General features: G+C 46.6%; 1 protein-coding gene across 2 annotated transcripts in view; it reads left to right on the top strand.

Moving 5' to 3' along the window:
- The first annotated feature begins 285 nt into the window (after positions 1-285).
- The window catches only part of camkk1a (calcium/calmodulin-dependent protein kinase kinase 1, alpha a), a 47,739-nt gene continuing 22,896 nt past the window's right edge, over positions 286-25,128 (top strand). For both annotated transcript variants that reach the window (XM_068599739.1, XM_068599738.1), the window contains exons 1-3: positions 286-957; positions 19,191-19,635; positions 23,790-23,837. In XM_068599739.1, coding sequence (XP_068455840.1) covers positions 19,300-19,635; positions 23,790-23,837 — 384 coding nt within the window. In that variant the 5' untranslated portion in view covers positions 286-957; positions 19,191-19,299. The remainder of the gene's footprint in view (positions 958-19,190; positions 19,636-23,789; positions 23,838-25,128) is intronic.

Raw genomic sequence — 25,128 nt, 5'->3', positions numbered from 1 at the left:
TCTGGAGCTGAAAGGAGGATGACGTGTAAAACATCGTCTGCTAATGTAATTGATTGCGATGACACACAGTTATTATGATGAATGTATCGCCAACATGTTCGGTCAGTAATTAGACGGTTGCCCTCCGCAGTCACAGATGACCGTTCTGCTGATCTTCACTAATTACCGCTTGAATCGTCTCAATTGGGAACTGAGAGCCACGCGGCCGGCAGGGGCGCTGGCCGCACTTTCGCTTTCGTTAAATCCACCGCTTGTTGAAGCACACGTCCAAAGGGAGGAGCGCTGTCGGCGGCTGCACGTGAGGCGCCCGTAGTATCGTATTCTGTCACCGCGGGACGCGACATTGTAGCCCGTCCATCACACATGGAGCCGCAACAGTGCAGCGAATAATGGCACGGCGCGCCGCGGGAACAGGGCGGGTCTTAGGACCCGAGGATTCCTTTCTTGTCGAATAATAAAAGTTGAGGTTCTCCGTGAGCTCTCGACGTGCTCCAAAGCGGTCTCAAAGTATGCGCGGGCGCGCGCACGCGTGTGTATGCGTGTGTGAGACCAGCCCGTTCTTCTTCCACCGCGTGCACATTGCAGTGGCGCAACAATAGCCAGCTGTGCGGGCGGTGTGCAAACACTCAGCCGCTGGGTGTCTTCACTCTGCGGCTCCACCGGCGACCACAGGCGGGTGAGTGTCGGCAGGTCCGTCCGTGTTTTGTTTTCCCCCCCCGGAAGAGAGGGGTGTGACACATGGGACACGTCTCAGGTCAGCAGCCTGATTCCTGCCGCACTTCCCGCGCAGAAGCCTGCACGGACGCCTCCCTCCCTCCTCCCTCCTCCCTCCTCTCGAGCCCCCGCGTTGCTGTGAGTGGATCAAAGAGGCGCCGCCGCGCGTCCGAACCGGGACGTCCCTTCTGGATCCCTGTTGACTGGAGCCGCCGCTGCCGCCTCAGAGGGACTCAAACACCGGTGAGTGAAACTTTAAAGAGCATTTTTCGCTGTTTTAAAAAAAAATAAAAAAACGTAGTCATGGCTCGCGGAAGGGAGAGATAGGAAGCGGGGCGGCCGGGGTTTGGGTCGCCGCCCGCCGTGTAGACTAGAGGGGAAGTGGAGCTCTGCGCTCGTGCAATGCAGATGCACGTGTCTCGCCGCCGTGGTTTATTGTTGTTCAGGGAATCGCTCACCGGAGGGCACGAAAAGGATTTAGTGACTGCTCTGCGGTTATTTTATACGACTTTACACACACACACACACGCGCGCGGGCACGTACTTTGGACCGTGAAATTGGAAGCTGCACTGAAATGCACGCCGATAATGTGCCATTAATCTGTGTCCTGCACCTGCGCTCGGCTGCTGTACCCTCACACCCTGTAGGGCTCTGCAAAGCGGGGACCCGCGGTCCCACCTGGGACCGAGAGGGTCCCCTATAATCTACTATAATCTACCATAGTCTCCTAGTTTCAACGAACTGGTCCAGTGACCCACAGGGATGTGTGATCACAAGTTCCCCTTTCCGGCCCATTGGCGTATTGATGGGAGTCTGTGTATGTCTTCTTTTTTATTATTTATAATTTCAATGCACCACCACTCATGAATTAGTATATCCACAAAAACAACTCTATTTTCAATGATTAATATTACTGTTGTTGTACTTCAAAAACCCAGTGATGCATAAAACAAGTGAACAATACATTATATATATATATATATATATATATATATATATATATATATATATATATATATATATATATATATATATATGTTCAGACACATGCATTAACACCAATTGAGCACATATATCAATCTGCATTCATGCATGCGTCAAGATATACCTCCATTCACATTTCTAAATGTCCTCATATTAATAATGCAAACTAAAGGTGACACTGTTACAAATACAGTAATTCAGTTTTTGACATTTTAAATTTGGGTTTGGAGGACAAAATAAGATATTAAAAATGTCGTTTTGAGCTGTGGTTAAAAAAAGAGAGCATAATTCATGATTTGTAGGCACAGGTGCTGTTTTGATAAAGTCTATTTTGTAAAAATTCTTTGATAGCCCCAAAATGAAAGTGGTTCCATTGCTCTGAAATGACTTATTCTAATTTAAATAATCCTCATGTCGGCTTCAAGTGGCGCTCACTTCACCCCATTCACAAGTCATTTAATCCCTCGCTCGTGAGGCGTGGGGCGGCATTGTTTCCTCTGAATTTACTTAAAGCATGACTTCAAAGTGAATTCCTTCTCCGGTGCTGCACCTTTTTTGGTAAAATAACGAGAGTACATGAACCATATGAAACAAATAACTCCTGGCTTTTGTTCCCAATATCGAGCCTGTGCAGAATGATTTTCACTGTCGTCACCGGTTGGTGTTTAGAACGAGTTTTGCTGGTGTGTGTGCGTGTGTGTGTGTGTGTGTATGTGTTCTTGCTGAGCAGTCAATCGCCTCTCTTGTGCACACACATCATGTTTTGCATGCAAAGGGGCTGCGACACACTGTATGACGGCTCGTGTCAGGACTTTGGGTGAGATTAAATGCTTTTTCAATCCTCGCGGCCCTGAATTGCTTCTCGGCGTTCTCGTCCTGTTGTTTCAGCACAATTGCTGAATCTTGCAGCAAAATTGCGGCATGTCCGGTTATGTGTAAGGAACCAAAACAGACGACAAACCGTTCCCAGTAATGTGCCAACAGCTGTTTGTTTTTCTTCAGTTTCAATTGTTTTTGTCTACTTAGGAAGGAGGAGCGATCTGACTGAACACAAGTGGGCCGCCGCGAATCACTTTGACTCGCGTTTTGCTTCTTTACCGCGTTGTGTGGCGTAAATTAGCAACTCCGGCATCACTTCTTCTTCTCTTGCCCACTTTCTGTTGCTGAGCGTGCTGACGGCTGTAACTCTTCTTCACGTGGGCTTTGCTAATCATACCGGAGCTCCTGGAAAGAAGGAGGTCGTGTCAGCAGCTCCTTCAGCCCCTGAGGGAAATCACTTGAATGAGGCAAGGGAAGTGAATCAGCTTTGTGTGCGTGTGTGTAACCTTGTGCAGGTGTCTGTGTATATTGTTCTTACTAGAGTCTTTTAAAAAAATGTCATAACCTGTTTATCCGCCTGGACGTCATCCACCCGTATGATGTCAGGCAGCGAGACTCCTGAGGTCCAGAGAATAAACAGGAGGCGTCTCTGCTGCTCCAGCGGTCCGTGCTGGTTGCTGGAGGCTGCTTCTTCTCTCACTGCCTCAGTCTTTCTGTTTCTGCTCCTTCTCCAAATTGGCCGTGATCGCTGAAGAGCTACATTCAATCTGCAGGAAGTGCTTTTCTTTTTACGCAGCCAAATCAAAACGCCCTTATGGTTGTTCAGTGTGCAATTGCTGGATGTGTCCCTCCCTCCCCGAGTGCGTGGGACTCTGAACGGATGGAAACTCAAATCAGATCGTGGCCGTGACCCAGAGGGGCGGGGCTTTAAAGGGTTTGATGCTTTGATGTGCAGTCATTCAATGTCACTTTCATTTTTTTCTCGTCTGTTTTTGGAGCTTTTAAGGTTCTCGATGCGATATTCAGAGCAGTACGTTCAGCAGCAGATGCCTGTTTGTTCATGTAAGGGTTTCCAGTGGAGTCATTTCTACCTGAGCAGAGAATGAAGTCACTCTCCGGCTTGTTATCCGAGTGTCTCTGTTCCTGCTCGTTGCACTGTTAGTTGGCATTATTTGCCGTTGCCACGTTTGAGAGCTTCCAGGAGGCGATAGATGTGGAATGATTTTCATAGTCAGCACTTTTTTTTTTTTTTTAATGAGCAATTTGGAAGGAAAAACAACATTTGCAGGAAAGCGGTGCGAACGCTTTAACAGAGCAGTTCCCCTCAGAGATGTAAGACAACTTGTAACGTGTGACTGAACAGTTTTGTTCCAGGCTGGAGTATTAAGACGCTCAGCCTCGTGGAATCCGCAGCGATGAGCTCTTCATTTGATGTCTGACAGGCTTTCATATTACAGCTGTGGGAGTTTCTGCTGCTGAGTCGGTACCGTCGGCGCCGCCGCCGCCTCCTCTGCGCAGCCGGCCTGCACTTCCTGGAAGATCTCTAGGTGTGTTTGTGGAATCGCTCCCGTGTGATCGTTCTCGGTGCTTTAACACAGTTAACTAATGCGAGCCGGTGCTCCGTCTGCGTGGCACCGACTGGTAGAAAGCAGGTTCAGAATAGTGTCATTATTTGCGAAGGGGGGATTATTTTAAATGTATTTTTGTGGATTAGAATCTGGAGAATCTATTTATGCACCATTGAGTGAGCTAAAGCACTTTTTTTTTCTTCTTTCAGCATATTTTCAAATCAGTCTTCTGTTTATAATCTCAATCCAGTCCTTTATAATTAAATACAATTCAAATATATATATTTTGTTTTACATTTTACAAGGTCAGTTTGTTGAGTGTTGCTCATCCTGCAGAAACTGTTGTATGATGTCGTCTAAGAAAATGACCCTGATGACTTCGTTAGGATGTCAGCCATGTTTTTTAAATCCAGGTGCATCATGGGAGGTGTTGGGCCCAGTGTCCTTGATCTTTGTCTGCCAGTCCACCGCTTTGGTGGAGGCTAAAATAACCTCCAGATAAACCGACGTGAACTGCTGCTCAGACATTTTGTTGTGCGTGTCAGTGTTGCCTCGTCTGGTGTCGTTGTTGCAGCTATTCTGTGCTCTTGGGGGAAAGAAACCACGGAGCAAGACATTAAATTAACCATGGCTTTTGTTTTATTTTTTATTTATTGTGGCAACATGAAAAGTAAGAGTAAACGACCTCTGCAGACACAGCGAGTGCTGCTGCAGCGTTGGTCTGATTAATGTCCTTTCTCAAGTTAAATAGAGCCGACGGATTGGGCCGGAGTCTATCGCCAACTCTTTCTTGCTCCCCAGCTCTGAGGCAGCGTGCACCCCATGTATATAATCAGGATTTCACTTAAACATCACATGCTGAAGGGGTTCTTGTCCACGTCCTCAGTATTTGGTTCACACTGAACGTTCAGTCTGATTCAGACATTCAGTCGAGTTTCTGTACATGAACAGTTACTGTACTGTTATACGATACTCTTTCTATCTATATATTATATTATAGATATTACTCACTCATCTACAACCTGAAAGCATCAAATACTTTTGAAAAATAGAGTATATAGTAGGGGTGGGAATCTAAAAAGGTCCCACAATTCGATTTTATCACGATACTTGAGTCCCGATTCAATACTATCGCGATATATTAAATATTGCGATTTATTTGCTATTTTCCACCGTAATTTATTCCCAAAGGAAAATTGTCAACATATTGCAGCAAAAGTAAAAAAAAACTGGAAGAGAAATTGATTTTATTATTCGATGACCAAAAAGTTTCAAATTGATTTTAATAAAAGATCAATACTTGGCTTCTGTGGATCGATACAATATCGGCATGCAAAATATCGCGATACTATGTCGTATCGATTTTTTTTCCCACCCCAAGTATATAGACAGATATATTTTTTCCATCATCTTTCATGCTTTTAGGCTGTAGAAAAATTCTCTTTTGCGAGTAAATGTAATTTTGTATGAAGGATTTATTTTGTGCATTGAGAAGAAAACGCTGCTCAGCCAGACTGACAATGAAAAAGCACAAAGATTCCTCATTATCGGTTGAATAAGGATAGAATAAATCACCAGTCACTAAAAAAAGAAAGTGGAATAGCATCAAAATGTGCAGAACGTATTCATGAACTGCTTCCTGTTTCAGTGTCAAGTGCACAATGATGGACTATTAATTGCTTCAGCGCAGCTCTTTCTTTCTCTTTCTTCCTTTCTCTTTCTTCACAAATCAGAAGGTTATTGTTTGGTTCCCACTATTGGAGATGGATCAGGGGAATATCAGCTGAACACATCACAGTTTACACCTATTACATGGAGCCGCTTGCTCGACTGCAGGGGGCCCAAAGAAAAACCTACGAGGAAAAAAACAAAACAATACACAACTAAATATTTAGAGCCCAGTTGCACCATTGTGGACCAATAATGATGGCAGCGCTCTCGTGCTTTTCTGGACTGGAAAGGAAGTTTGAAATCCAAGTTCCAACAGTATTTTGTCTGTTAAAAAAAGCTGTTATTGAAGGAAAGAAAATATCTAAGAACTGATTTGATCGGCAGTGTTGCATGCAGAATAGCAAACGATAATGCTAAGCTACGTTGGTGAACGTCAGCCTGTTAGCATCATACGTGAAGTCAACCCAACAGAGCTGTGCAACTCGTCGTGTTGTAACAGGTAGAGAGCCGCGTCATGAATAGAAAGGCAACGTCGCTGTTAAACGGCGCCGTGCCGTCATGAACGCTGCCGCTCTCACCACCCCTCATTTAAACGTTAACAGAAACATAACTGTGACACTAATATTTCCGGGTGTTTGCAGACGGCGGATACCTGAATGCATTCATGATGCTTGTTAGTTGGCGCTGTGCCCGGCGTGCAACCCCTTCTTCACATTAACCCTCATTATTCATGGCATGGCCGGCGAGGACTCTGGGGGTTCATCCTCATCCGGGGACTTCTTCCCCCCGTCCTCATTAGCCTGTTAGTGACGTCAGCGTGAACCCGCCGGGAAACCTACACCAGTTCATGTCCTCCATCAGAGCATCGGCCTCTAAAAGAGTGGAAGTCAAACCAGAACCTTCAGCAACGACGGCGATGAATAAGGATCCGTTAACATGGTCCCGTTTGAGCAAGCTGAAGGGTTAAGGCTGCTACTGGATCTTCAAACTGTGTTTTCCATCAACATTATTTCATAGATACTTTCATTCTACCACCGTTGTCTTCTAAACGCTGAATAAAAGCTGCAAGACGAACGCATCCTAAATCTCTTAAAGGGACAGTGTGTGAGGTTTAGCGGCATCTCGTCGAGTGGTGTGTGGCAGATTGCAGCCAGCTAAATACCCCTCCCTTCCCACACTTTGATTTTTTGGCCGTGCTTGCGTAAACACAGCGGCGACGGATGACAGATTGTGGACGGAGCCGAAAGAATTAGGTTTCACTTTCGTTGGTGTTGGTGCTTGTATTGGCTTTTTACTCAATAGCGACCCATTAACTTTAGTATCCCGCACGTCAGCTGGTCTTCATTGCAGCTTTGTGTGTCTGTGTCTCGGTCTATGTGTGTCTTTTTCTGTGTGTTTGTGTGTGTGAGAGCGAGAGCAGAGATGTGCGCTACAGACGCATAATAGATTACACCAAAAAGTACAAATGAAAAGCACCAGTAACGTTGAGGCTTCTCAATACTCTGGTCTTAAATAAATTAGCACTTTGGCCCACGATTCGATGTCATCACGATACTTGAGTCCAGATTCTGCGTGATACTGCGATATATTAAACATTGCGATTTATTCCCTTTTTTTCCACCACAAATTGTCTCCAGAAGAATACTTTGTCAACATATTGCAGCAAAATGAAAAAGCTGAAAAAACAATTCATTTAATTATTCGAGGACCAAAAAGTTTATAATTGATTTAATAAAAGATCGATACTTGGCTTCCGTGTATCGATACAATATCGCCGCGCAAAATATCGCGATACCATGCCGTATCGATTTTCAGTTGATTATACACAGATTAAAACATAAATATGAATGTTATATTCCATTTCTGCCAAAAATTCCCCCAAATGTGACACAGGGTTTCCTTTTTTAAGGTGTCAAAGTTTAATGTATTCTTCTAAATGCCCTGGAGATGCTCTTCCGCTGTGTCTTCCCTGAGCCCTGCTGTTATCTCCATGTAGCCGCTAAGCTAACTGAGCTAACGGATGGCTGGTTGAGTTTTAAACCATCCGGAGAGGTCCGTGCTGTCCACAACCCGTCCACAGACTGACACCAGCTTCTCCCCGGGGGCCTCCCCGTCCCATCGGACTCCTCTGGGTTTATTATAGAGAGCCAAAGTCATGCCTCCTTTCCAGGTTTACCATCTGCTCTACATCGCTTCATCCCCCACTGGAGTGGGATGACGCCGTGCGGAGAAATATTGATATTTTTGTCTCGAATAATAAATGTTCAAAAATAGCAAACACTTTGAAGTGAATGCCCACACTCGTGGAGGCTCCCCACCCGACCCACATGTGGCACTTCCATGTTACGTGACGAGGTACGCGTAACAGACGGTATTTCCCGTGTTCACATCCGATCCGAGGGTGGACTTAATTGTGCGACACAACAGCAAGGTGTGTGTCGCAAACAACACGGGGCGCGCGCTCTGGCTTCTATGTGTAAGAGATGGATTTGTTCCACATCCGTGCAGCTGAAGGTGTCAACATCGTGGAGTTGGCATCAGCAGGGTCAGTGTATTACTTAGTATTGTGCCGCCTCCTGCGCGCAGCTACTGCTAATGTGTATTTATGTTCTGTGATACTGCTGTTCGTGTGTGCGAGATGACGATGGCGGTCGGCCCGACTGAAATATTTCATTGCATCCACTACATTTGTTCGTGGACCTCAGGGGATGAACTCTAATGACCTTGGAGATGCCCTCTAGCACCACCTGCAGGTGGACATTTACGGTTTAGGGTGAAATGTCTCTGTCGCCTTATTTAATCCATAAATGTCCATGGAGACCATATTGTTATTTAAGCGAGGGGAAATGGCGCATGCCTGTTTTTTTATGGGTATGTCTTGTTTGCACATGCTAGCATTGGACTATAAAACCCTAAATGACGCAAAAGCCTGGATTAAACGTCAACATGCGTTAGCAGACGCAGTGAGTCACTCTCGCGTAGAGACCGGGATGGACAATTTACCGTAGCTCTCATCCCTGAAGAACGTGGGTGTTTAGTTTATATGGCGAGCTGGAAACCATCACTTCAGGCTTGGTGACAGGTAGGCAGGTTTACGTTCATTCATTCTTTGTTCCTCCAGTCAACAACAAAGAAACCACAAATTGATGTGTTAAAAACCTCCACCGTGTGTGCGGTGTTGGTGGAGGAGGCTCTGGCTGTATGTCTGTACTGTCGATAGTTCTGCCAGCCAAAGAGAAGAAGCTTAAACCTCCGCTAGATTTTAGCGGAGGTTTAAGCTCCCCTTCTCTCCATTTCAAGCGTTACTATTTCTGCTCAGGTCTTCTTGCAAGAGGCCCCGGTAGAAATATCCCTCTCTCTCTCCTCGTGGATGATGGAATTGCACGAAAGAGCAGCGGCTGGTTGTCTTTCTGATGAAAACCTGGAGGCGTGAGAAGCAGAGTCTGACCCTGGGCCAGCCGACACCTGCGCTCTCCTTTTTTTTTTTTTTTTTTTTTTTGAGAAGGCAAACTATCTCCCAAAGCAAACCGTTCCTCACGTCCCGTCCAGAGGATCGACCGAGCTCGTCTCCCGGCTCCGGGCATCTATATTTCTCTTTGTAGCTTGCAGCAGGGTGGAGCACGAGAGGCTCGTCAATGCTGCCGCCGTCATTAGTGAAGAAGGGAGGGAGCGGCTCGCCTCTTAGAGGGCTGAAACAACACCAACATGAAAAATCATCTCAACCAGTTGTGTGCATCTTTGATCCTCTGCAGTCTGCGTATGTGAGAATTGGAATCAAAATGGCTGGAATTTAAGATTATTCTCCTTATTGAATCATGTTCATCTTATTTTCTCTATTGTTTCGTTCACAACTGACACAAAATTAGTTTTTCTAGTTTTTTTTGGAGTCCGAGATGAAGTCTTGAAATGACTTGTTCCGTACGACTAAAAGCTTAAAAGCCAAACATATTTAGTTTGCATATATAAATCAGAGAAAAGCGGCAAATCTTGATCATTTAGAAGCTGAAAACTGCATTTGTTGGGGCTTTTTTGCCTGAAAAAACTCATGAATGACTGAAATGAGCTATTAGCTGTACCGTGTGCAAATAAATCATCAAAAGTAAATAATCATCAAGGCTCTTTGTGCTTGAATCTTGACCTGTAAACCTTTACTACATAAACATGTATTACTTGCCGGTGTCACAACTCCTAACAGTGTCGATGAGTGTTTCACCAAATGATCGTTATGTAACGTCAGTAACGGTCCTCTCTGTCTTCTGCGAGTAATATTTTGTTAGGATGAGTCACCAAAAGGCCGCTGGGATAAACATCTGCTCCGTCTGTTGTCCCAGCAGCTTGTTAATGGGGTTAATGCGGCTGCAGTCCTCTCGTCCGACCTTTCCCCAAACAAAGGACACGACCTAAAGTCAGATTTACTGTCTGAGGCGTGTTTGCAATGTGTGTGGTGTTGTTTTTTTTTTTCATCAACCACCAGAAGCACATTTAGGAACCTGCTCCGAGAGATAAGAGCTGGAAAAAAACAAAAAGTCATTTAGTTTTGACGTCTGAATGCCTCGAGAGGCCGATAAGCCAGAGGACAGAGCTGTTCCTCCTCCTCTTCTTCTTCTTCAGTGATGACTCTGAAATACAACTCGGAGAGACGGCAGAAAGACTAACATCGAGGCTCAAACCCGCAGAGGAAAAGGAGCCGGATCGCTATCGACCGGTCTGGCTTTAAATAAATGTCCCAAACACAGCGAGTGGAATCACCGCAGTAACTGTTCTCATTGGATCGTTTTCCACAGTCAGTGAGCATCAGCCGTGCTGCTGTTGCAGACAGCGACTCTGTAATCTGCACCTGCACGAACACACACACACACACACACACACACACACGTCTAAACACATGAAACACCTGCGGGTATGTGCTGTGTGAGGAGGACATCTGGGTTCACTTAGTGCGTCACTTGAGATCACCCTGACAGTCTGTGTGTGTCTGTGTCTGTGTGTGTGTGTGTGGTAAAACAAACCACAAATGTCAAACGGTAAATACTGGACACACTTTTCTGTGTATTTGAGGTAGAAGATGTTGTGGGCCGTAACATCCAGAAGGCACAAGGGGAGCCTGCAGCCGCCAGACTGAAATATTCAATTCAGTTTATTTTGTTGAGCCCAAAGTCACAAATACAAAATGCACAATCTGTACACGTGTTATCTCTGTCACATGGGATCAGGATATCTCAGCTGTTTGATGAATGGCATGGTTTTCTGTACAGATAATCATGGCTCCCAGAGGTTGTACCTTAATGACCTTGGGGATCCCTTTACGTTCCCTCTGGTGGTTTTGCAGTAAAACATCTCAACAACTTCTGGATGGTAATCATGAAACCTGTTGACGAGTGGATCGACAGCCGTTGATTGTGTCCCAGGCTCACCGTGTTGAACTCCTGCAAAACTAAAGGCAGCTTCCTTTAAGCAGCCAGATTTAAAATGAAAATCCTGATTTAAATACAGCTTGAGAGTTTTATGGGATGGTAATTGTTGTCGTGGTTGTCGGCCATGATAATGACATTCCCATCAGCCTTAATGTTAAATCCTAGCTAACAAATGTTAGCTTGCTAAGATGGTAAACATTATACTTAAGCATGTTAGCATTGTCCTCATTGTGAGCATGTTAGCATGCTGATTAGCATTTTAGCTCAAACCGTACTTCAGTGGACCACAGACTATAAGAAGTGGGCGTCGTCATCGGGACGTCACCTGTCGGTTTGTCGACTGCCGTCATGAAGCTTCGAGTCCTGCATCGCCATCTTGACATTACGGCCGTCACCGTGTTGTTTATTTGCATCCGATAAAAGAAAGTTAGAAGTTAGTGACCTGTCAATCACAGTAAGCCCGCCTTAAAGCACATTATGGTCTCTTTTACTCTAAATGGACCATAGTTCACTAACTGAGGCTGTATTGAAGAACATTTGACCATAAACATGTTCTCACTTGATTTATTCCCTCAGGAAACATTGTGAAGTCGAGTCATTGACTTCTATACAATCTGACTTCTTTTTGCAACCAGAGAAGTCAAAGTGCTGGTCACTAGAGTGACTGCACTTCTCCATTGGCTTTATTCAGCAAAAAAAAAAGAAGAAGAAAGCACCATGACTTTACACAAATGAGGTTCAGCACTTGCTCATAAAGTATGCATTCACATGGAGTCTGTAATAAAGAGGGAAGGCTGCACTTGTTATCTGGCGACAGCTCACCCGAGTGAATTAGAATAAGCTGCAGCGGGTTTTCTAACAGCGGTGAAAGGAAGGGGATGGGGATCACTGAGGGATATTCTGCCTCTGAGGGATTTAGAGGGCACTGAGTATCACTCCCAACGGAAAAGATGGATGGATTCTCATTTTCAGCAGCAACAGATTAATCCTCTGCAGATTCACATCATCACAGACTTCTGGAGTCGCGGCATTGAAGGCACTGGAGGGGGATTTGGTGGGTCGATGGGAAGATGAGCCGCGCCGTTTTCATCTTCTGTGTTAACCCCTTCAGCCCCTCTCTCGCTATCCCTTCCGGGACTCGGCGGCACTAACTCCCTCTAAAAATAGATGATCGGCTACCAGCAGGACGAGCTACTGGATCGCTGGAAGGTGGAGCCACCACCAAGGGCCCCCAACCCCCACCCTCCTGAAAATATAGAGATTGGCGCACAAATCTGCTGACTGGTATTCATGTTCCTGTCGGATCATGGGCCTTCGTTAGATTCTCGGATTCCTGGAAGGTCGGCCATGCTGGAAGCTGCAGACTCATTGTCGGTGTGTGTGTGTGTGTGTGTGTGAGTAGAGGAGAAATAATTGGCTCACCCAACTTGGCAGTTTGCGCTCCTATATCCTGCGTAATCCTCGGGCTTATTACTGCCCCGAGGCAGCCAACCTCAGAGAGGGTGGCCCTGGATTTGGTCGGGATTGTCCTGTAGTGTATTTCTGTCCAGTCAGATTGATCGGCGCTGGTGGAGCCCCGTGTCCGGCGTCGGGCCCGGCGGGGAAGCCGGCCGCCTTAATCGCACCACATCGATTGGCCGCACAAGAACATCTTTAACAGGTTTTACGGATCCAGCGAGTTGTGTCTCGTACAGCCTGTTAATCCTGTGGATTGAATTAAAGAGTTCCAGCGATTCTAAATCTGTGACAGGTGAACACACGGGGAAAGTATGACGGGGATCGCTCCTGTGGCTTCAGAGCAAACTTATTCTGTCACTTTGGAGGAAACATAATGTTCATCCTCCTGCGCCCCAAACAAATTGTAACCATTTAATTTTCAAATAACAACTTTTTGGGCTTTTTCAATCAAATTAATAAAGAAAATATCAATCAGTTTCAAGTCAATCAGATTGCGCTATGAGCCAAAAACATCGCTTTGTTAGAATAATGCAAATAAAGTTCCTTCTGTACAAATTAACCTGTTTGCCACTGAATAAATAACAATTAAGAGTCACCTATCCATCCATCCATCCATCCATTTATCTCTCGTTTGTGTGTTAAGTATGAAGATAGAGCCAGGAGGCAACTAGCTTAGCTTAGCAGAGAGACTTGAAACTGCTAGCTTAGATCAAAAAACTAAGGCAACCTCGTGTTGCAGCTTTAAGAAGCCTAAAGGTCAAAGGTCACGTTCAGGATGATGCGTTTTCTTTTATCAACAAGGACCCTGAGGAGACATTTTATTCACCGACGTGTCGTTCTGACTCTGTTGTTCCCGCTAAGATGAAGTCGTCCTTGACTTAAAACGCATTTTCAGCGCTGAGAGTTTCCTTGATCACCGTTGATGTCTGATTGCTGAGTTCTCTCACGATCTCCAGAGGCCCTCGAGACGCTGCCGCGCACACCGCTCCGTCCGGGAGATGCTCACCCCGTCAAAGATGATGGGGCATAATCACTGTGTGCCGCCGCAACAGGAGAAACATGGGGAAACGCTAATGTTGGTGTCTGTGAGTGTGTTTGTGTGTGTGTGTGTGTGTCGGGGGGGCGGTTGAGTGGGCAGTGCACAATAGCCATGCGAATCCAAGCCGCTGTGCTGCAAGCTCGCTCCATCGTCCATCGAGAGCAGCCAGTTCCCTCTCCTGCGTGTCCTTTTGTTTTTTGGCAGTTAATGTGACCCATCCTTTTGTTGAAATCAGGAGCCGGATCAACCCGAGGGTGGAGCAGCAGGAAGGAAAAACCTCTTTAGCGTAGGAGCTACTAGTACTATTGATTTTTAAAAGATGCATGTGTTGGTCTGGGCTGATTGTGGCCTGTGATAAGAACAAAAAAAGGATAAGAGCCAGTGAGAAAAGCGCTGTCGTCCGTTAAACCGTAAAAGTGCGTTGTCTTTATTGAAAACGAACCAGATGCTCACCGCCTGAAATAATTATGAGTTGAGATTTTTCTTATCGCCAGCCAATGCTGCCCGGGAAACACTGGATCCTTTTATTTGGCCATTCACCTTTTTTTAAATGGTCTTGCATTATGAAAAGATATTGTGATAATTATATTATAACTTCTCCTTTTAAGATGAATCCATACTGGTCAAGCAGCGACTTTAATGTGTCTAAATGTTTATTTCACAGTGCAAATGAGGTTAACTTAACAGCAGCGCTCTTTTTAATTAAACACACAATTATTTCTGACATTAGTCCCCTTTTTTAATTAAGTTTAAATGTAATTTTCTGCGTATGAAGATGAAGATGTGTAGCCAGCGTGTGCAGCGCGGCGTTGAAGTCCATGGTCGTGGTCCCTCCGGCCCTGGAGTCGATTTTTTTTTTGATCACCAAGATGCAAACGGCGGCCTTCAGAGCGCCGGCATGAACGAGCAGAGGACACTGAGATCAAAGTGTGGGATGTGTGCTCGCCGCCTCGGCACGAGTACGACTGTAAACGCTCATTATTTGGTCTTCTGTGTGATGCAGGCGGCGGTGGGGGACGGGGGAGGTCAAGGTTAAGATCAGCTGGTTAGCTGACATTTACTCACTGAGCTACCTTGCTGGATGGTTTCCAGGTCCGTGTATGATAACGATGCAGCGTGCAGGCCAGCAGTCTCTGCAGCAAAACGCACACAGCGAGGCCGAGGAGTGCCTCCAAAGCAAATTCACCGTCCTGCAGCATCACTGCTCACCATTTTTCTTGCCTTCCAATGTTTGCGGTCACGGTGAGAATACGGCCTGCTGTGGTTTATTTTCATCATGTGAATCGACTGAAAGCAGAAGGAGGAGAGCTAGTTAGCGTTAGCTGTTAGCAATGGGTAGGAAGCACTGTCCTGTTTGGCTAAATAACGACGCTAACGCCTCACGTTAACGGAGGTTGCATTGAGCTGCATTGTGATGCATCCAATCAAGCAGAAGGAGAGCTAGTTAGCGTTAGCTGTTAGCAATGGGTAGGAAGCACTGTCCTGTTTGGCTAAATATCGACGCTAACGCCTCACGTTAACGGAGGTTGCATTGAGCTGCATTGTGATGCCTTCAAGGTCCAATCAAGCAGGAAGAGAGCTAGTTAGCGTTAGCTGTTAGCAATGGGTAGGAAGCACTGTCTTGTTTGGCTAAATTACGACGCTAACGCCTCACGTTAACGGAGGTTGCATTAATCTGCATTGTGATGCCTTCAAGGTCCAATCAGTGGAAATGAGTATTAGTTAACGGGTAATGTACGAGGTTATCATGAAGTGTTGAAATGTGGCATCATCGGGTGAAAACCTCTAACTCCCATCGATTTAGGATGTACTTTGTGTTTTGTGCTAATTAGCAACTGTTAGCCTGCTAAGACACGTGTAAGTATTTACATTACTTCACACAAAGACGGCTGTGGCTGATGGGAGCGTCATTAGTTTATTTGGTCATGAACTAAAGTATTAAAAGCTGACTACGGTGCTAAGTGAAAAGGTAAGGGTCCTCCACATGTTTTTTTTATCTTGCTAATTTTAGTTTTTGGTGAAAAGAGTGGCTTGAACCATTAAAATGTTTTGCACTTTCTCTTGAGAAGTGAGGGATTGGAAACAAAGTCATCCGTCCTCATTTCTTGTACCGGAGAAAACCTAATAAAAGAAACCCCATTACAAATTTCTGTGTGTATGTTCTCAATATACAAAACAGCCTCCTGGCAGTGCTGATTGTCTTCCAATCCCGTCGTCGTAATCAGTGAACAATCAGAGTTGATTGCATTGACCCGGCTGAGCGAAGAGGTGCGCCTCACCTCCGCTCCTCCGTTTGAAGGCCGATAATAAGTTGGGATGAAAGAAAAGACGATCGAAGGACACATGCAGGCCGTGGGAGGCGGAGCGCCTCGGGGCGTGTGCGCCATCCGCAGACCGCCGCGGCCTCTGCTCTGGACATGTCTCCACGCCGCGGCTACACGCATGAACACGGTACATCTCAGAGCACGCTCCGCCGCGAGGTCAGATGCTTGTTTCAGCCGGACTCGGAGGCTCTCAGCCCTCTGTTGAATATACGCTGGTGCTTCTCTGCTTCTGTTTTTCCTCCCCGGCACAGCAAAACTAAAGGATTTAATTCAGATTTCTGAGCCGCTGGACGTCTGTTTGCCGTCCGCACACCACAACATGATGATGGAGACGAATAAAAGCCGGCTACAGGGCGAAAGAGGCTCCCGCGCGCAGCCAAATGAGATCGTTGGTTGGTCCTCTGCAGCCCACTCGCTGCTCTTCCTGTAATTGGCTGCGCTGCAGCTTCTCCATCCGAACGAGTTGGGAAACGGCAGCTGTCGGAAAGCGCTTCATATTCAGATGTGGTTTTCAAGCCCCTCTGGTTTAATAAATCCATGTTGTTTTCCCTCTGCGTGTAGTGTTATTGACTGGGCAACATCTTTAATCAGGTAAACAAACTAAAGCCGGCCATGGAAAGAACGAAGAGCGGAGTTTGACCCTGCAGACGCAACCATCAAGCATTTCGATTTTATTCAATGACCCAGAAATAATGTATTCAAACCACTCTGGCAGAGGCTACAAACAAAAATGAAGATGGGAATAGACCTCGTGGTTCTGAATGGATGAGTATTGGAGCGTCAGTGGGAGATGTGTGAAAACTGCATAATCGTACGAGTGATCCAGTGTGTTGGTCTCCTGGTTGTGAATATCGAGGGTTGAAATTAAATCAACATTGCTCCTCTTCCTCAGCTCCAAAATCCAGTTTTAAAAAAAATGAAAAAGAAAAGCGTGGATCTTTTTAACTCGTGAAGCTTCAAATAATGAAGCTTTTATAGAAAGACATTTAATAGTTGCACTGTGGCTTTTTCTTACAGTCACAATTTGCACTTATGTAACATTGAAAGAGCAAAAAAAGAAATGTTCTGATCCCACTTCTTCCCTTCTCCGTGCTGAGTGGGACTCCTCGGCCTGCAGACAGCGAGGACCGATCCGACATCTGTGCATTTAAAACCCCAAAAAGTCTATTTGTCTCCGTCTGCTGTTGCACACCACCGCCTTCAAGCCGCTGTTTCTATTCGAGTTTCAGGATTACACTCGACCACATGGTGACAGTGACGTAGTAATTTGCTCAGGCAAAAATACTCATTGTTACTCAATGGACCTTGAACGCATCAAACTCAATGCAACCTCCGCGTGTTGGCGATCTGATTGGTGCATAGACCTGCCAGATCCTCTTAAATGAGTCAGGAGTCGTGTGTGTGTGTGTGTGTGTGTGTGTGTGTGTGTGTGTGTGTGTGTGTGTGTGTGTGTGTGTGTGTGTGTGTGTGTGTGTGTGTGTGTGTGTGTGTGTGTGTGTGTGTGTGTGAGATGGTCATGAAGGCGTCACCAATGAAACGTACATGAAGACAATGACTTTACTTGTATTTATCTCCTTGTCTTACAAAAAGAGTGATTTTATATATTTATATTGCATTTACTACTTTGTTTTTCGTGTGTGTGTGTGTGTGTGTGTGTGTGTGTGTGTGTGCCAACCAGTGAACTTGCATGGTGACTTCATTGATATTTTTTATAATCCAGCAGTTTATTATTATCTTATTTGCATTATTATTAATATTACAGGTGACGTGTCTGTGCTCCTCTTTTTGTTTTCTAAATATTTCTTCTCACTATTAATATTCGCCTCAGGATGAATTGTACAACAATGATCCTTTTAGCCTTTTAAATTTTTGTATTTTCTCTTTTTTATTATCATATTTATCATAGAAATACTACTATCATATTTTTGTGCAATATCTTTTATATTTTGTGCCTTATTTTTCATTTATTTATTACCTTAAGTTAATTGTAATTCTGTGTTAGGAGAACCGAGCAAAATCTTTTCCTTGTATAGAATAAGTCTGTTATCTGCGTATGACAGTAAAACATCTTGAATATTGAATTCATCCAGCGCCGCCATCAGGTTTTTATTTAGTTTAAAAACTCGGGTTTTCATCATATCTATGCGTAATATTTCCGTCTGGATGTCAAACCATCCGGCGCGCCGCGTGCCGGCCCCGGAGCCGTCCACGCCGCGTGAGCGTGACGCGCCGCCGTCTCGCTCTGCGGCAGCGCGTGACCGACCTGGACAAAGTGGAGCGCCGAGATATTTTTGAGCGTGAAGCTCTCCCTCGCTGACACACTTCAGGAATAGCGCAACACGGCCCCGTTTTACTGACCACCTCTTGTCAAACGCTCGCACAACAGACTCGCTGCTCTGCAGACGGCAAAACAACCGCCGCGCTCGTCCCTCTTGACTCCTGACCGGCTGCGTGGGACGGAGGCCGCGCTCGGCGCCGCAGACGTACGGGAGAGCTTTGATATTCCCCGTCTGCGGCGATCTGCCGGAGACTTGATTTCCATTAGAGATGAAAGAGAAGCGGCGCAGTGAATACATCCTGCTTAAATGTCTGCATGTGTGTAGACACACACATGCACACACACACACACTGTGTCCGCACGCGGTGCAATCAGTTGTTTGCCTGTGGGCACTTCATTGTGTGTCAGCGAGCATTTCATTGGCATGCGGGGAGCCGTGAGCACGAGCATGAAGCAAGAGGAGCTCTGCAGGATTCGGGTTGTTTTTTTTTAAAAAATTTTATTCAGGGGTTATTTATTTCAATATATGAGTGCACGTCTAGTGTGTAAGGAACTGGACCCACAAAGGAGAAAGATGACATTTCCTCGGCTCTCTCACAGGCGCTCTCGCTGGGGACATCTGTGTGAGAGAGAGAGAGAATACAAAGGTGTGTGTGAGAGAGTGAGACAATGTTCAACCTGAGCCGAGCGAAACTGCAGCGACAGCGAGCATATCGCATCCACACTAAGTTAGTGATGATGACAGTTAAGCTGAATGTTATTGGGCGACAACGATGAAATAAACGACCTCAAATGCCTCAGAAAGACGCTGCAGCTAACGCGCCAGATGAGGTGGAGCGATATCCGTCCCACTAACTTGTTATTCTACTGACTCCTCTCCCTGCAGCTGCTCACCGCCTCTCTTTCTGTCTTTCTTCCAGCTCCGGTGGCGACGGGAGGCCGGCTCGGGTCCCGTTTGATGCCAGTGTGCGCTCCCCCGGTACGCTCCCACCGCCACCTGCTCCAGCCTCCCCCCACCTTGACCCCGCCATGGCGATGAGCAGCGACCCCGGCCGCGAGAGGCCCGGCCTCGACTCGGACAAACAGACCGGCAGTCTCTCGGACATCATGGCGGCCATGACGATGGAGGACTCGGACGACGGCGTGAGGAACGGCGGGGCTCATCAGCGGGACGGCGCTCAGGCCAAGAGGAGCCGCGCGGTGGCGCCGCCGCCGCGACCTCACCTCACCGGCAGGAAGCTGTCGCTGCAGGAGAGAGGCACCTACCGGCCGTCGGGCCCCGGCGGAGGATTCACGCACGTGTCGCCCCGCGTGGCGCGCAGGCCCACCGTGGAGTCCAAGCGCGTGTCCATCTCCGACGCCCAGGTGAGGGCAGCCGTTTGAATTGACACGAATAAATGATCAATAAATAACAAGCGGCAACAACGAGGCCTCGAGCTGCACGAGAAATAATTCTGGTCACGCTGTTCAGAGATGAGTCATCGAGGAGAGGAAGTGCAGAAAAACACATTGAATCGTTCACCTTGGACACGCGCTAGCTCGACTAACATTTTGAGCATTTCTACTAGTTTCCCTGTCTGCGTACCTGTCTGTTCCTGAATAAAGGATAAGAAATGTGATACAACATTGGTGACGGGTAATACCTTTTTTATATTAGTATTTTACACGCTGTGGTTTTAGATTTAGTTTCTCCTTCTCGTCGTGGCTGGCTGTTACCCTGGAGACTCCACACGCCTTTTGCATTTACGGATATTTGTTGTCTCTGCTGTAGCGCCTGCTTCCCCTCGCTGTAGCGCCTGCTTCCCCTCGCTGTAAGCGCCTGCTTCCCCTCGCTGTAGCGCCTGCTTCCCCTCGCTGTAGCGCCTGCTTCCCCTCGCTGTAGCGCCCGCTTCCACCTCGCTGTAGCGCCCGCTTCCCTTTACTGTAGCGCCCGCTTCCCCTCGTTGTAGCGCCTGCTTCCCCTCGCTGTAGCGCCTGCTTCCCCTCGCTGTAGTGCCTGCTTCCCCTCGTTGTAGCGCCCGCTTCCGCTTGCTGTAGCGCCCGCTTCCCCTCGCTGTAGCGCCCGCTTCCGCTTGCTGTAGCGCCCGCTTCCCCTCGCTGTAGCGCCTGCTTCCCCTCGTTGTAGCGCCCGCTTCCCCTTGTTGTAGCGCCCGCTTCCCCTTGTTGTAGCGCCCGCTTCCCCTCGCTGTAGCGCCTGCTTCCACCTCGCTGTAGCGCCTGCTTCCCCTCGCTGTAGCGCCTGCTTCCCCTTGTTGTAGCGCCTGCTTCTCAGGGTGTGAGGGAGGCCAGAGTGATGACGCAAGCTGTAGACGCGCTGGAGGAAAGTCATTAGTTTCAAAACGTCTCGCTAAAGGCGCTGCAACTGGGAAAACACATTAAAAGAGATGGATTATTGTGTATTGTCTGTATTGGGCAACGATAACGGAGGAAAGTAAGTGATGAGCTGCGTGGTGTCTTATTAGCTTCATAGGTTGTCAAACAGAGTTTTGTGGTTCGGGTTTTGTTACTCAGCAGTTACTTCGCACAGATGGAGCCAAAAAGATTAATACCACTCTCACGTCCTAATGCTGAATATTATGCTAGAGGAGACATTTAGCTTATCTTATCTTAGCTTAAAGACTGGAAACAGGAAAGAGGCTAGATTTTAATGCCTTTGGACAGAACCAGGTTAGCTTTTGTGCTAAGCTAACCAGCTGCTGGCGATAGCTTCATATTTAGTGCATAGACATCAGAGAGGAATTGCTCCTTAAACTAAGAAGGTGAATACACATTCGTGTCTATTCATTTTTGCACGAAACTGCACCTATGGAGACGGTTGCTTATCAATAATAATGAGTATCATTATTTAAATAGCGAGGGAAGCGCGTCGCTGGGAAACCAGCATATTTTTTTTTGTGTGCTTCCCTCATGAACACTAAGAGGACCCTGTCGCTGTGGGTGACAGCCAAACCTCCATTTTCCTCTTGACTTTTTCCAATTCAGGCTGAGCATTAAATATTCATGACATCTGCCAGGATGTGGAACCCGTCTGAATCTAACAGACTGCTGCCACCGACTCGCGGACCTGTCACCGTGTCGGCTCCTATCGGGAAATGGAGTTGCAGCTTCTCGCACTGAACCATGAAACAGGACTCGTGTTGCTCGAGTTTCCCCAGCTCGCTCTCTCTCTCTCTCTCTCTCTCTCTCTCTCTCTCTCTCTCTCTCTCTCTCTCTCTCTCTCTCTCTCTCTCTCTCTCTCTCTCTCTCTCTCTCTCTCTCTCTCTGACTCTACCAGATGACACAAGAGAGAGAGAGCAGCATCTCTTGCATGCACAAACATCACTTATGGCTGACGTTAACATAACAGCACTTATACAATAAGAATTACGCAGACATGCATTATTTTAAGTTTCTTTTATAGACCTAAAAATGTCTACATTTGGGGAATCCTGTGTGTGTGTGTGTGTGTTTGTCTGTGTGTGAGTTTTATTGGTTTAACTAAAGCACCGAAGCTTCTCGCGCCGTGTTCATCTCCTTTTTTTTGTGTTCTCTCGCCTGACTTTCTCGTTGCTTTTGTTATTGTCCATCGCTCTGTTTTCTCACACATGCATGTCATGTGTGTTTACTCTCACTTATCCATTTTTGTGGGTTAAAGTTCAAAGCGCCCAGACACGCGGGGTTAACTGCGCGGCACCCCGCTCGAGAGCGCCGGGAAGATTAGTGTCAAAAAAACAGGATATCAAGTCAAGTTTATTCATGGAGCCGGTTATCATGGGGATCCACAGCACTCGGTCCTCTGTGAGGACTCTCAGGGTCATTTTGCTAAATTGATTTTTGCATCTCTTTTCCATCGAGTCACCCCGCCGCTCTGCTCGTATTTGTATTCACCGCCGCTTTGGAAAAAAAAGGAATAGAAATGAGTCAACGGCCGTGATGACACTGGGAGCTAATTGAGGATGTTAACTGCGAGCTGTGAGCGTTCGAGCTCAGCGTTTATGAGTCTCCATTGGAAGTTCCCTCTGAAAAGTTCACACGGTCTTGGACTTTGTGTTCGTCACGTCCCACTAATTGTCTATTAAAATAAGCAGCAGCGGAAGACATTAGAGGGTTGGTGAGTGTCGCTGTCTGCTCATCATCTTCACAGTGCATTAGCACAGTAAAGGATGTGCTCGTGGAGCCGTGTGCGATCATTTGATTTCATCTTTAAGTAAATCTAAAAGGGAGTAAGTCATGTTTGCTCCCTCAGCGCTCCATCAAGATTCATGTCAAGACTTCACAAACACAAGTTCCCGTTTTATTACGTACTTCCTGGGGATCATTATTCGCCATCGGAACCAAAAATTCATGGCCATTGATTTTGGACGCGGCCGTGGACAGTGATGCATTAGTTATGCACCGGTATTGATCTCGGCTGAGTGACGGGTGGAGAGCCGTGGGCGGAGGGTTTGCTGCGGATCGAGCACAATGGAGGACAGGAGTGTGATGGGGATGAGGGATGAGAGGTGTGGGTGTGTTGCACGCCGTCGTGCTCATGTGTGTGTGACCTCTTCCGCCCGTCCTCGCCCGGCGGTCCGGGCCGGGCGGTGCAGCGCCTCCTCAGCACGAACTCGAAAAACAAAAATCTGTCATCCCGATGGAAGCCCTCAGACAATCCGTCCTACTGCTCCTTTCTTTGGTTTCTCCATTTCCCTTAATCCTCCGCTGCCCTATTTTCTCCATTCTCTCTTTGTCGCCTTATTTTAAATGTTTTTTTTTTTTTTAAACCGACCAAAGAGCTCCTTTTTTTTTTCTAAAAAAGATCCGCTGGCTTCAGCTACCAAAAAAGTCTTCTCCTCCCTCTCAGTGCGGGCTGCATAACCGGTGCGTTGTGTAACTACATCGTGTCATATTTCTGAAAATACCTCGCCCGGTGGCGAGGGAGGTCCTGCCCGCCGCCGCCGCCGCCGATTTGTGCGGTTACATCTGTGTGTCTCTGACCGGCTCTTTCTGCTTTGAACGCGTCCCAGTATCGAGCCTCAGGGCACTGGTTCATCCACACAGGAAGACATAGCCCTCAGCTCACCTACACAAAATGCTCCCCACCTCCTTCTCTTCCTCCTCCTCCTCCTCCTCCTCCTCCTCCTCCTCTTCCTCCCCCCCTGCTGTGCTCTGTCTGCTGTGCCCCCGGCTGACTCTGCGCTGTGGCAGCGGTTGCTATGGAACTGCAAATCACCCATTTAAGCAGGAGCACGCTAATGGATTTTTCAGACAGTAAACAGAAACTAGAGACTGCGTCGTTACCTACAGCTCACAAATACATGACTCTCTACACACACACACACACATATACACACTCACGCACACACACAATGAGGACCCGCACCCAAAAGGCGGCCTTGTCTTTCTGCTTTATGTGATTTTTAAAAAGCGTTTTTTTCTCCTATGAATTATCTCCTCACGGCCTTGCTCTCTCTCTCTCTCTCTCTCTCTCTCTCTCTCTCTCTCTCTCTCTCTCTCTCTCTCTCTCTCTCTCTCTCTCTCTCTCTCTCTCTCTCCTCCAGGACTGTATCCAGTTGAACCAGTACAAGCTGAAGAGTGAGATCGGAAAGGTACGTTTTGATCGTTCTTTCCTGCCATTTGTTTGATTTGGAGAGATTTCAGGGGAAATAGCAGCAGCAGCAGCAGCTTTGAGACGATTGACCCTTCGCTCAATTTATCCGTGTGTGAAAAATCCACTTGGCAGCGTGTCCGTACTCAGTCGTGAGTCTTTATTATGTAGCTTACATCTTACAAGTGAAAAATATTACTAACATTGTTATTAATACAATATGCAACGTAGACAGGAGGGCTTGTTTCTGGAACTATATTGCGATATGACATTTAGTTTGTAATGCCTTTGGGCTAAATGCTAACATGCTAACATCCTCACAGTCACAATGGCAACATTTTCTATATCTGGGCCATTAATAAGATACAATAATCCTTTATTAGTCCCTCAGTGGGGAAATTACAGGATTACAGCAGCATTGCTCACACGTAAATACAGATAAAATATAAAATATAGCAGCAAGCAACTCTATGCTCCGTCAGCACATTGCCGTTCTCACAGTTCCTGCTCTTAGCCGCGATAGCTGTTAGCAGCCGGCTCCATGTTGAGAGCTGTGCAGAGGCAATGCATGCTGTTTGTTCTGTACGGATGCACCTTAACACAGGTAATAAGTGCAATGTCACGTACCTTAACTTAGTATGTCAGCATTGTAACACGCTATCTTCAGCTCTGCAGTCGACGGGAGTTTAAACCTCGTGGTGCTCGATTAAAAAAAAAAGTCCGGATCACAAAAGTCATTGGGATTGATCCCTCGGGGACGATGAATGTCTGAATGAAGTGAACGGCTTTTCATGTAATAGAGGTATTTCAGTCTACACTGAAGTGGACCAAAGCTGAAATGAAAACACTCCATTGGCAATAAGGAGGAAGCGAGAAGCACAAGATTCAAAGTGTGCAGAGGAACTGGTGCTGTGTGCTGCACCATTTCCAACTTCACAGGAGACTCTGAGCTGCAGCATTACTAAATTTGACAGCGCACCAGATCGACTCCAGTTTTGCCTTTCAAAAAGCGACGCTTGGAGGATAAACACTTTTTGTGGTTTAACACACGGGGGAATTGACTGTGGCAGCGAGCGAGAGGAAAAAGTTAAGAAACGACAAATTGAAAAGGAGCAAAGTGCCGTTTTTAGATTATCGAACGCCAATCAGAGGGTCCTATTAACATGTTGATGGATTCTCAAGCAGGAGACTTTAAAGAGGGGAGCGGAGTGAGGTTCACACGTTCAGATGTTCAGGCTTGTTTTCAGAAATGAAACCAAACATCTGCACTTGAAGACAAGTTTCCAGCGTGG

This window comes from Clinocottus analis, unplaced genomic scaffold (assembly GCF_023055335.1).
Source record: "Clinocottus analis isolate CAN_PGR_092001 unplaced genomic scaffold, fCliAna1.0.p SCAF_5, whole genome shotgun sequence".
Taxonomy (NCBI): Eukaryota; Metazoa; Chordata; class Actinopteri; order Perciformes; family Cottidae; genus Clinocottus; species Clinocottus analis.
This window is presented reverse-complemented; position numbering and strand designations above follow the sequence as displayed.